Consider the following 13562-nt stretch of genomic DNA (forward strand, 5'->3'; position numbering starts at 1 on the left):
GTATAGCACGGTGAAAGTTTCTTTCTCCCTTATGCCGAGACCAGCATGGGCCGTCATCCTAGGACGCAGGATTTAGATTCCCTCTATTTTCTGAGGCCACTGTCTCCTAAGATAATGTTTTTCAGGGAAAAGAGAACATGGATCTGGCACACCGTCTCTGTACCTCCCAGCCCAGAAGCGACAGTCTCACTTCCACTTCTATTTTGTGGGCTAAAATGGGGCAATGACACATATGGTCGTGCCTAATATAAAGGTCTGGGACATAACATTTTCCCATACTGCCCGTGCACCCCAGAAGGAAAGGAGAACCTGATGGGGGTGAGCACCAGTAGCTCCACCACACTCAGTCACAGAAAAAACTCACTTAAATTCTTAGATATTTTGTCTTTTGGCTATCATAACTTATGTTGGAAACCATTTGCATATTATTAGCAATATCCTAACTTTGCATGTTTCAGCGATGACCACCAAGGCCACTACTCCAGGGTTTATACTTTGCAGAGAATTAGAATCCATTTTCAGTGCTTCTGCAGCACTGCAGTGTGAGTGCATCCTGAGAAGGTATTAAGAGTTGTATGAGCTGTAGACATTGTATTGGGTAGGACCTGCAAGGACCTGCACAAACATTTTTAAGAAATCAGAAAGCAGTAAAATAGGATTCCTAGTTGGGAGAGCAGCTTAAATTTATAGATCTGGAGCCTGCAAAGGCATGACACCTAGTGAGATTTACTTGCTTAGGATTATTTCTCTAATGGTCATTAGTCTCTAAGATACTATGATATAAGATGAGGTTGCTGGTTTTAAATTTTAATAATAACGTCTTCAGTTCTGACCTAAGCGATAGCATTAATTTTTCAAAATAAAAAACAAGTATGAATAATAGTAATGGTAATAGCCAGGAGTACTACTAACATTTATTGAATGTTTCTGATGTGCCAGGTTATGTCCTTTATATATGTCCTCTCTTTAAATTCTCAGAATGGCTCTGTTGTGTTATTCTCATTTACACATGAGGAAACCAATGCACAGAGAGGTTATATAATTTATCCAATGTCATGTATATAAGAAGATTCAAACCAGGCAGTTTGCTTTTAGAGGCCAAATTATCTTAATTTGTACACTTCTGCATTGCTTTTGCTAGGAAGTAGAATCTAACTTACTTATACTTCAGTACTTCAATATTTAAGTGTATTTTGTGGAACAAAACTGTACTGTAAGCTGTTTGAAAGAAACATGTTTTTAAAGGTATGACTGTCAAGTAATTTTTTTTTTTCTTAAATAAACATACCAGAACTTAGTCTCAGACTATTGTCTGTTTTAACATGTGCTGATGGGAAGTATCAGGAGTTCTTATTTATTTTCCTTCTTTAGAACATTTTAGAATTGTTTTAGGAGCTAATTTACAAGCCACTCAGGAAAATGAGACATACTACTTTATTGGTCACTGCTTGTGTTTAATTTTTTAAAAAGGTATTAGTTTGATGTTCAACCACTTTCTTCAGACATGGCACCAGATCTTTTTGGTTCTGTGTCCTTAGAGCACAAAGATTATATAGCATACTATTCCCACTGTTTACTTGACCTTCTAAAAATGAAATTATTGAAAAATAAAGAATTTGTCTGTTTGTCTTTTTAGTGGAATGAGGTTTCCAGCAGAGGTATAGGAAGTTTTGTGCCTCTTTGGTAACTTTATTTGGAAAGAGTCATCTGTAATTTCCATTATACATAGGTTTATTAAAAAGTGTTTTTCAGCATTTTCAGTCAAAAACATTTTTTTTTTCTGTCCGGACATTTAGAAACTACATGTTTCTATTTAGCCAGAAAAGTGATCTTTCAGGACTTCTCTTGGAGTTTATTGCCATCTTGTGGCTTAAAAAAAATAGCCAGGTGCAATGATTCTATGGTATTTGGGCATGGCAATTTGGGCTGCACAATTTTTATTTGGAACTTCTGATAAAATCCTCAACATTTAGCCTTCCTCGTCCCTTCCCATGAAATGTCTATAGTGCCCAGTTCATTGTGACCCCCAAAAGCCCTGGCACATTCCCAGATTTCCTGCATGAGGTTTTGCAGGGGTACTACTTCCAGTTAAGAACCATTGAGCTAGAGAGTTCCTTAATATTTATAGGGTAGGTTAGAATTCATGACCACTTCCTGACTTTAGACTCAAGTCTGAGACCACTATGTACTCACAATAGAACAACAACAACAACAAAAATGAAATAGAAGTGAGTGGGAGGAGACATGGGTGGCATTTGGTCTTTGGGCTTAGTCATTTGACAGATGGTACATAATTCTCTCAGATGGAAGCCACTGGAGGAAGAATATATTGTTTATTTGTTTATTCATGTTATTTTTGAGTTCAAAGATAGGGGAAAGCCTGTGAGTTAAGATTTAGATATGCAGAGTTTGTCATTTAGACCATCTGGAGATCTATACGGTAATAAGTAGAGCACAGGAACAAGATCCAGGATAGAAATGCAGACTTGGGAGTTACTCCCTGAACACATTTTTGTTGAGTTATAGATTTGGCACTGTTGTAGGCACTGGAGAAAATGGTGATTAAGAACAAGTGATTTATTTAAAAAAATGAACAAAAAACCCTAAGTGATTTGTGAAGTGATGTGACCTAGGATGGAGCTAGAGTGTTTGATGCTAAGCAAAATTAGTCAGGGAAAGACAGATACAATATAATTTCACTCACGTAGAATTTGAGAAACATAACAGATAACATGGGGAAGGGAAAGAAAAGTAAGATAAAAACACCGAGGGAGGCAAACCATGAGACTCTTAAATACAAAGAACAAACTGAAGGTTGCTGGAGGGGAAGTGATTGCGGAAATGGGCTAAATGCGTGATGGGCTTAAGGGGGCCACTCCTTGGGATGAGCACTGGGTGTTACATTGTAAGTGATGAATCACTGGGTTCAACTCCTGAAACTTATACTACACTGTATGTTAACTAACTTAAATTTAAATAGATTAATTAAAAAAAAAAAACAAGTGATTTGTTATCAGCGTGTAAGCGGCAAATTCATCAGGAAGGTATAGAGTGCAAACGTAGGCAAGGGTGAACTGGTGGGAATAACAGCTTTTTAGGGAAAGAATACGGGAGCAGGAGACTGTGAGAGAAACCCAAGAAGGAGCAAGTCAGGATATGGCAGGAAAGCTGGGAGAGGGATGTCACAAAAGCCATGGGAAGGAAGACTTTATAGGAAAGATCTTTGCATAGCATTCAGACTAAACAGACTGACAAAAGAGATAAAAGAGGGTCGAGAATAAACATCACCAGATGAATTGCTCAAAGAAAACCCAAGAAAACTTGAAACAGTATTCCATAGTTTTAAGGAAATTAAGGATAATAGAATCCTTCTTAAAGGCAGGAAAAGAGAGAATGTTTAAAGGAGAAAAGACAGGAAAAGGAGAAGAAAAGTGAATTAGATGAGGTCAGGAAAATGAAGCAAAAAAATCTCACAAAAATGAAAACAAAATAAACAAATATGAAGTCAGGGATCTTATATTCCATTAGGGTATTTTTTATATTCCATTAGAACCTAAGTAATATGAACGCTCATTTTTGTTGTTTTTTTAGGTTTTGCTCTTTTCCCCCCAAATCTTTTGGTTTCAATTACTACTAAATTCATAGTTCAGTGGCTCCAACCAGCCTTCACTTATTCTTCTTCCCAAACCCTTTTTCAAAAAAAGTATTGATATATACATATATATATAATTGATATATACCTATATATATAATTGATAATATATATGATTTTGTGGTAAGCAAACATATATATAATTTTGTGGTAAAATATATATGACATAATATTTGTCTTTTTAACCATTTTGTAAGTATACATTTCAGGGTCATTAAATACATTCACAATGCTGTGTTCCCACAACCACTATCTGTTTCCCCCAATTTTTTCATCCCCAACATAAACTTTGTACCCATTAAACAGTAATTGCCTTTCTTCCTTCCCCTTAGCCTCTGGTAATGTCTGTTCTCTTTTCCATGTGAATTTGAGAAGGCTGAATGTTTGTCCCTTTTATTTGCTGCTGTATTTCTAGTGCTGAGAATTGTGCCTAACATTCTGATAAATGTTTGTTAAATGACTGAAGAAATGGTGGATAAGCTTGAAGAAACAAAACAAAATAGAGAATAATTAAAAATTATTGTAAAGAAGATACATATGGAAGAGAAACAAAGAATGCAAAATTTGGCATAATTAGCGTTTCTGATAAAGAGAACAGAACAAATGGATTAAAGATAAAAGATGCCTGGATGGGTGCCTGGAAGGGTGCCTGGATGGCTCAGTCGGTTGAGCGTCGGACTTTGGCTCAGGTCACGATCTTGCAATCCGTGAGTTAGGGCCCCGCGTCAGGCTCTGTGCTGACAGCTCAGAACCTGGAACCTGTTTCAAATTCTGGGTCTCCCTATCTCTTTGCCCCTCTCCCACTCATGCTCTGTCTCTCTCTCTCTCTCTCTCTCTCTCTCTCTCTGTCAAAAATAAACATTTATAAAAAAAATTTTTTTAAAGATAAGTAAATAATGGGAAATTTAGTAATCTAAAGATCTGTGTCAGTGGATCAGCAGGGCATTCAGGATCCCAGGAAAACTATTATAATGATCCACACCAACACATAAGCTAATAAAGTCACTATATCATATGGATAAAATAAAATTAACTTTTATAGACACTCAAAATAAAAGCAAATATATAAAAAGAAAAATATCAGGCTGGCCTCAGCCTTTTCACAGGAATATTCATTGCCTGAAGATCTTAGAACATTATTTACAAAGAGCTAAGGGAAAGTAAGGATGCCCCAAGAATCCCATATGTGACCCAGCAGTCCTTTCCATGTAAAGTCAGCAGTCGTAATCTCAGGAGTGCAAGAACTTAGAAAATGCAGCACTCTTGGACTCCTTTAAAACGAACAAAAAAATTATTGAATGGCAAATTCCAGTCAACCAAGAAATGAATTCAAATAAAGGAGTGGATTAGAGATGAACATTGAATCTATACATAGAACTAAGACAGCTATGGGAATTAACGTTACAGAGTAGAATGTGTTAGTAATCTTCACAATATAGATTCCAAAATTAATGTTTTTATATCCTATTTCCTTTATTTAAAGTTATCTAGGAATAATATTTCCTGAGGTAGAGAAATATTTGTCTAAAGTTCATTAGTTCTAATTTCACTTGTTACTTTTTCCTTCAGATAAAATCATGTAATCCTAAATTCAATACATAATATTTTAAAATAGTATTTTTTTAATGTTTATTTATTTTTGAGAGAGAAGAGAGACAGAGTGCAAGTAGGAGAGGGACAGAGAGAGAGAGGGAGACACAGAATCTGAAGCAGGCTCCAGGCTCTGAGCTGTCAACACAGAGCCCGACACGGGGCTTGAACTCACAAACCATGAGATCCTGACCTGGACCGAAGTCGGCCACTTAACTGACTGAGCCACCCAGGCACCCTATAAGATAGTATTTGTAATATTATCCTATTATTTAAAAATTCTGTCTGGCTAATTTTTTCCTCTTTCTATAGGCCTAAAAAATGTCTAAATGATATCCAACAAGTAGTGATTATTATTTCTGCTTAGAATTGTGCTAGAGGTTCTAACTAGTAAAATAAGGCAAAAAAAAGGAAATAGAAGTCCTTTATTTTATTTTTTTAATGTTTTAGTAATGTTTATTTTTGAGAGAGAGAGAGAGAGAGAGAGAGACAAAGCATGAGTGGGGGAGGGGCAGAGAGAGATGGAAACAGAATTCGAAGTAGACTCCAGGATCTGAGCTGTCCACAACAGAGTCTGATGCGAGGCTCAAACTCATGAGCTGTGATATCCTGACCTGACTCAAGGATCCTCAAGTCCAACACTTACCCAACTGGGCTACCCAGGCGCCCCTATAAAAGCCTTTTAAAGTACAGGCTGTATTATTCACAGATGACATGATAGTCTTTGTAGAAAATACTACAGAACCTACAAAAAAGCAACTAAAATTAATAAATGAGCCTAGCAAGGTTGTAGGATATGAGATCAATATACTGTAGGCAATTATATTTCTATATACTGGCAATGAACAATTTGAAATGAAATTTAAAAACAGTACTTTTAATAGTATTGTCAAAAAATATGATCAATTTAGGGGTAAGTTTGATTAAAAACGTGTGAGACTTGTATACTGAACGTTATAAAACATTGCTGAGAGAAATTAAAGAAGACCTATATAAGTGAGAAATAAACCAGATGCATAGATTAAAAGATTTATTATTGTTAAGATGTTAGTTCTCCCCAAATTGATCTATAGATTCTATGTAATTGTTGTGGTCAAAATCCCAAGAGGTTTTTCTGTAGAAAGGTGATTCGAAAATTTATATGGAAATTCAAAGAATCTAAAATAACCAAACCAAAACAACTTAAGGAAAGGAGAATAAAATTGGTACTATACTATTTCAAGACATAAAGTTATAGTTATCAAGACAGTGTGGCATTGGTGTAAGGAGAGACATGTATAATTGAAACAGAATGGAGTCCAGAAATAAACTAACACACAAAGATAACCAATTCTTGACAAAGATGCTGGGGAAATTCAATGGGGAAAGAAAGAATAACCTTTTCAATAAACAGTGCTGGAATTGGAGAGCCATATACAAAACAAAAACAAAAACAAAAAAAAAAGGAAAGAAAAAAAACGACTTCAAATTTTACCTTCCACCACGTATAAAAATTAACTTGAAATAAATCACAAGTCTAAATGTATAACTAAAATATATAGAACTTATAGAAAAGATTAAAAAAATCTTAGTCATTCTGGGTTGGAAAAGATTTCTTAAATATAATGAAAAATATAAGTAGAAAAAATTTATAAGTTGGACTTCATCAAAATATAAAATTTGCTCTTCAAAAGACACTATTACTAAAAGTAAAGAGGCAAACAACAGAGAATATTTGCAATATGTTTAATGAAGGACTTATAGGACATATGAAGAACTGTTACAACTCAAAAAACTGGCAAAGTATTATAATGGACACTACATCAAAGAAGATAGATGGATATCAAATACACATATGAAAGTATCTCATCATTAATCATTAGGAAAATGCAAACTAAAACCATGAAGAGATAACACTACATATCCATTAGAATGGCTAAAAATTCAAAAGACTATACCAGATGTGAGTAAGGATGTGGAGGAACTGGCACTTGCATAATTTACTGGTGGGAATATAAAATGGTGCAAATACTTTGGAAAATAGTTTGGTAGTTTCTTAGAAATTAAACATAAACCATATGATCCAGTCATTTCGTTCTTAGGTATGTATTCAGAGAAGTAAAAGCATATGTCCACATAAACGCTTACTTGTGAATGTCCATAAGGAAACAAGCTAAATGTCTGTTAGCAGGTGAATGGATAAACAGATGGTGGTATGTTCACACAATAGAATACCATTCAATAGTGGAAAGGAAAGAACTATTGATATGTGCAACAGCATGGATGAGTCTCAAAATCATTATGCTGAATGAAAGAAGGCGGGATAAGTATGTATCATATGATTCCATTTACAATATAATTGTAGGGGTGCCTGGGTGGCTTAGTTGGTTAAGCATCCAACTCGATGTCAGTTCAGGTCATGATCTCAGTCATGGGATCGAGCCCCACATGGGGCTCCATGCTGGGCATGGAGCCTGCTTGAGATCCTCTCTCTCCCTGTTTCTCTGTTCCTCCCCTGCTCATGCTCTTTCTCTCTCAAAAAAAAAAAAAAAAACCAAAAAACAAAAAAAGCTAATATAATTGTATACTATATAAATATATAATATAAAATTCTAGAAAATGCAAACTAATTTATAAATTAGTGGTTGTTTGGGAAGGGGATATTATGAAATGGAGCATGTGGAAATTTTGGGGTGTGATGAATATAGTAATTGTGGTGATGGTTCCACCACATCATATGTTAGTATAATCAAATTATATACTTCACATATGTGCAGTTTAATATGTTTTATTTTAGGGGCGCCTGGGTGGCGCAGTCGGTTAAGCATCTGACTTCAGCCAGGTCACGATCTCGCGGTCCGTGAGTTCGAGCCCCGCATCAGGCTCTGGGCTGATGGCTCAGAGCCTGGAGCCTGTTTCCGATTCTGTGTCTCCCTCTCTCTCTGCCCCTCCCCCGTTCATGCTCTGTCTCTCTCTGTCCCAAAAATAAATAAACTTAAAAAAAAAAAATTAATATGTTTTATTTTAATAAAGCTATATTTAAAAACAATGAGTACACTGAAAAAAGAAATATTTGCCTAAATGTCAGCAGTTCTTTTCCTTTGTTTAAATCAAGTATATGAAAATATAATAGATAATATTTGCTAAAAACGTGCAACTATTTTAAAAAGATTATTTTTTGTCATATCATTTTTTATAGAATAATCATGTTTTATTTTTTTAATGTTTGTTTATTTTTGAGAGAGACAGAGTGTGAGCGGGGGAGGGGAGGAGAGAGATGGAGACAGAATCCGAAGCAGGCTCCAGGCTCTGAGCTGTTAGCACAGAGCCCGATGTAGGGCTTGAACTCACGAACTGTGAGATCATGACCTGAGCCGAAGTCGGACACCCAACCGAGTGAGCCACTCCAGGTGCCCCTAGATCAATTATGTTTTAAAAGTCTGGCTTTTACAGAGAAAGACAGATACCATATGGTTTCACTCTTATGTGGATCCTGAGAAACTTAACAGAAACTCATGGGGGAGGGGAAGGACAAAAAAAAAAGAGGTTAGATTGGGAGAGAGCCAAAGCATAAGAGACTCTTAAAAACTGAGAACAAACTGAGGGTTGATGGTGGGTGGGAGGGAGGGGAGAATGGGTGATGGGTATTGAGGAGGGCACCTTTTGGGATGAGCACTGGGTGTTGTATGGAAACCAATATGACAATAAACTTCATATACTGAAAAAAAAAAAGTCTGGCTTTGAAAGCTGAGAATGAGAGGGAAGGAGAATAGGTAATTGTACACTTGGGTTGGAGGGAATATCTTCTTAAATATGGGGGCTGTTTTGTTAATCTCAGCTGAGGCACATGAGCCAGTAAAGAGTGAGAAGCTGTAGGTGCAGAAGAGAAAAGGCGTGGAATAGGAGCAGAGTCCTTTAAGGTAGAGGAAGAAATGGGATCGAGGAAGTTGATGAGGTCCCCCTTCTCTAAGACTAGAAGAAAGGGGTGAGGATTAGTGTATATATATGGATACATTTGTACACCCTGGGCAGAAGGATAACAGTTTGTCCCCAAGCCATATTATTTTTAGTGAAAACAGGAAAGTATCCTACTGAGAGTTGGAGGATAGGAATGACAGGCTTACAGTGAGGGATGAGAGTTTAGGTTGGCCATATAGGGGAAGAAGAGAAGAAATTGACCATGGATGTACAAAAAGATTGTCAAGCAAACCTTCTGTCACATACTTGGTGTGTAAGAGGACCTCAGTACCTTCTGTTTTCCTAGAAAATACCGAAAGCAGCATTCTAGTTGGAGTTGCAGATTGCCAGTCTCTGTTGCCTTTTCTAGATTCTCACTCTGTGTTATAAAGGGGAAATTTCAGAAAAGTAGAATTGTATTGAAACAAACATGGGATTGTATTATACTGTTGTTCTTCTGTAGCTTGCTTTTTTTCATTTTATAATGTGTCTGGAAGATATTTCCATGTCAGTACATGTAGATATCTCTTTTTAAAAACAACACCTGTGTATTAGTATTTCTTATTATGGATGTACCATAATTTATGTGGCATTTTAAGTTATTTCTAACTTCTCGCTATTAAATATTGCTATTGTGAACATCTTTGTATATATCTAAAGATTGTAGATGCTTTTGCACATGTACTACCGTTGACCCTTGAGCAATGCAAGAGTTAGGGGTCCTTACACCCTACAAAGTAAAAAATCTGTGTGTAACTTTTGATTCCCCCAAAACTTAACTTCTAATAACCTACTATTGACCAGAAGCCTTATCAATAACATTGAATGTATTGTTGACTAACATAGATTTTGTATGTTATATGTATTATGTACTATATTTTTGCAATAAAGTAAGCTAGAAAAAAGAAAATATTAAGAAAATCATAAGGAAGAAAAAATACATTAACAGTACTTCACTGTGTTTATCAAAAATCTGTGGATAAGTAGACCTGCACAGTTGAAACACATGTTATTCAAGGCTCAATTATATTTCTAGGCTAGATAACTTAGAGTTAGAATTATTTTGTTAAAGATAATAAACATTTCACATTTCACATTAACATTTCACATTAAAGATAATACATTTTCACAGTATCACATTGGATACTGTCAAATTGCCGTTCAATTGGTTATATCAGTTAGGCTCTCACCAGTCGAGAGAATTAATTTGCCTCACCAACAAATAATGTTATTTCTTCTCATTTTTGTCAATCCTGTGGCTATAAAATATCTCCTGTTTTAAATTTGCATTTCTTCATATTAGTGACGCTGAGCATTTTTCATATGCTTATAAGCCATTTCTATTTCTTATGTGAATTGCCCGTTTTTATTGCCTTTCTTACCGATTTGCAGGAGCTCTTTAAGTGTTATGGATCTTTTGTCTTTTATATATGTGGCAGGTATTGTCTTCCAGAATGTTATTCTAGAACAAGTTTTAAATTTTGATACTGTTAAATCTTTTATTCTTTTCCTTGATGGTTGCTGGGTTTCGAATCTTGCTTAGAAATGCCTTCCCCACTTCAAGATTATGTAGATTTCTACCTAAAGCTTGTATAGTTGCTCTTGTTTGTTTGTATATTTTCTGTATACCTCTTTCATCTATCTGGAATTAATACATGCAAGTGATGTGAGGTAGAGCACTATAATTTTAGATTCAGTAACAAAAATAAATATTTTAATACAGAATATGTTCAGGTAATTAATTTTGGAAAGATAATAGAGACAACATTTTTTCAGCATTAACTTCCTAGAAGTAAACATTTTTGTAGTTCCTCTTGTATGTTCCTATTTGTGAGGGGACTACACATTGTGAAGTTCACTGTAGGGCAAAGTTGCTGCTTCTTAGCATTCTGTCTTTTAAAATAAGGCCATTACATTTTCCATCTAATAAAGAAATTATTAGAAACATAGATTTGCATTTCCCAATTTTTTCAATGTATGACAGACCAAGCAAATACATGTCTGATAACAGTCAGTCCCTGTAGGTGTTCTAGTTCATAGTTAGATCTTTTAAAGAGTACATTGTTACTACAGTAATGAAAATACAGAGAAGGAAGACAGAAGAAGAAAATAGCAAGAGGAGATAGGAAACGGAAAAAAAAAAAAAAAGACAAAGAAATAATTGAGAGAACAAAAAAAGGAAAAAAGAAGAATAAGAGAAAAGTCAGCCTTTTTCTTGTGAGGGGAGAGTTTAATGTTGTCCCAGGCAATCTTTTCAAAAATATCACATTAAAAAAAAAAAAAAGCTCTATACATAGTAGCAGTGATGTGGTTTTGTTGTTTTGTTTATTTGGTTTTTGTCTTTTGTTCTGGGGATGAGATGGACTTCTGCTATCCTAAGTGGGTACTGTCTTTCATGCTCTTTTTTATTTTTTATTGTTTTAATCTTTTTTTTCAACATCAGTGTACTCTTTAATCCCCACCCCTGAGCGAAATAAGTCAGTCAGAGGAAGACAAATACCATATGATCTCACTCATGTGGAATTTAAGAAACAAATGAGCAAAGAGAGAAAAAGAGACAAATCAAAAAACAGACTCTCAATTACAGAGAAGAAACTGATGGTTAGGAGAGGGGAGGTGTTATCCTTTTTAACAGGCTGTTAGATGTACACTGTTAAATGAGTTTGGGAATCATGTTTCTTTATTATTTCGTTTAGGCAACTGAGAATTTTAAACCGACAACTTAGAGAACAAGAAAAAACTCAAAAGGCACCTGGTTCTCTGGAATGCAACCTTGAATGTAGGTAAAAGAACTTTAAGAACTGATGATAAATTCTTTGTGGTTCTGGAAATACTGATAAAGAATTGAGCTTTCTTAATTATTTTGTCATAAGAGGACTTTCTTTTAATCTACATTTGAAAAAATAGGAATAATACCCTTATTAAAAATTAAAATAGCACAGAAACAAAAATAAAAGATCTGTGCTATTATGTCCCAATAATACACCCCTATTTCTTTTTTAAAAGGCTGTACTTCCTTTCACATGTCTTCTGTTCATATAGAATTAATGTGTTTCATAAATACTGAGTTCCTACTGTATGCCAGGCACTAATAGAACTATATATGTATTTTATTTTTTTCTTTTTTAAAAATGAGATTACACTCGATATGCTCTTCTGTAGCTTGCATTTATTCACTTAACATGTAGGGAGCATTTTTCTTTTTTTTTTCCTTTCTTGTTCAGGTTTTTATTTAAATTCCAGTTTGTTAGTATACAGTGTATTGTTAGTTTCAGATATAAAATTTAGTGATTCATCACTTACATACAATACCCAATGCTCACACAACAAGTGCCCTCCTGAATACCCATCACCAATTTAACCCATTCTCCCACCTGCCTCTCCTCCAGTAACCCTTAGTTTGTTCTCTATTGTTAAGAGTCTGTTTCCTGGTTTGCCTCCCTTTTTTTCCTATGTTCATCTGTTTTGTTTATTAAATTCCACATATGAGTGAAATCATATGGTATTTTCTCTCTCTGACCGATTTACTTTGTTTATCATTGATACTCTCTGGCTCCATCCACATCATTGCAAATGCAAGATTTTATTCTTTTTTATGGCTGAGTAATATTCCATTGTGTATACATACACACACACCGCATCTTCTTTATCCATTCATCAGTAGATGGCCATTTGGGCTTTTTCCATAATTTGGCTGTTGTTGATAAGGCTGCTGTAAACAACAGAGTGCATGTATCTCTTTGAATCGGTATTTTTGTATCTTTTGGGTTAATACATAGTAGTGCAGTTGCTGGATCATAGGATAGTTTTATTTTATTTATTTATATTTTTTTTAATGTTTATTTTTATTTTTGAGAGAAAGAGAAACAGAGTGCAAGTGGGGGAGGGGCAAAGAAAGAGGGAGACACAAAATCGGAAGCAGGCTCCAGTCTCCGAACTGTCAGCACAGAGCCTGATGTGGGGTTCAAACCCATGAACCATGAGATCATGACCTGAGCCGAAGTGGGTGCTTAACGAACTGAGCCACCCAGGCACTCTTGGCTTTATTTTTAACTCGTTGAAGAACCTCCATACTGTTTTCCAGATAGGCTGCACCTGTTTGCATTCCCACCAACAGTGTAAGAGTGTTCCCCTTTCTCTGCAACCTCACCAACACCTGTTTCCTGTGTGGTTCATTTTAGCCATTCTGACAGGTGTGAGGTGATACCTCATTGGGTTTTTTAAATCTATTTTGAGAGAGAGAAAGAGAGTGTGCATGTGTGAGCAGGGGAGGGGCAGAGAAAAAGGGAGAGAGAGAATCCCAAACAGACTCTGCACTCTCAGCATGGGGCCCCATGTGGGGCTCGAACTCCCAAAACATTGAGAGAACAACCTGAGCTGAAAT

At 35.5% G+C, this 13562-nt stretch overlaps 1 protein-coding gene across 3 annotated transcripts in view; it reads left to right on the forward strand.

The window, feature by feature from the left end:
* CCDC14 (coiled-coil domain containing 14) overlaps positions 1–13562 on the forward strand; it is a 53250-nt gene that overhangs the window by 23151 nt on the left and 16537 nt on the right. For all 3 annotated transcript variants that reach the window (XR_015240247.1, XM_025913897.2, XM_086675224.1), the window contains one exon: positions 11875–11957. Coding sequence is in view for 2 of the 3 variants with exons in the window: in XM_025913897.2 (XP_025769682.2) it covers positions 11875–11957 (83 nt within the window). In the remaining variant the exon portion in view is untranslated. The remainder of the gene's footprint in view (positions 1–11874; positions 11958–13562) is intronic.

Source organism: Puma concolor, chromosome C2 (assembly GCF_028749965.1).
Source record: "Puma concolor isolate L17-30 chromosome C2, mPumCon1.1.hap2, whole genome shotgun sequence".
NCBI lineage: Eukaryota > Metazoa > Chordata > Mammalia > Carnivora > Felidae > Puma > Puma concolor.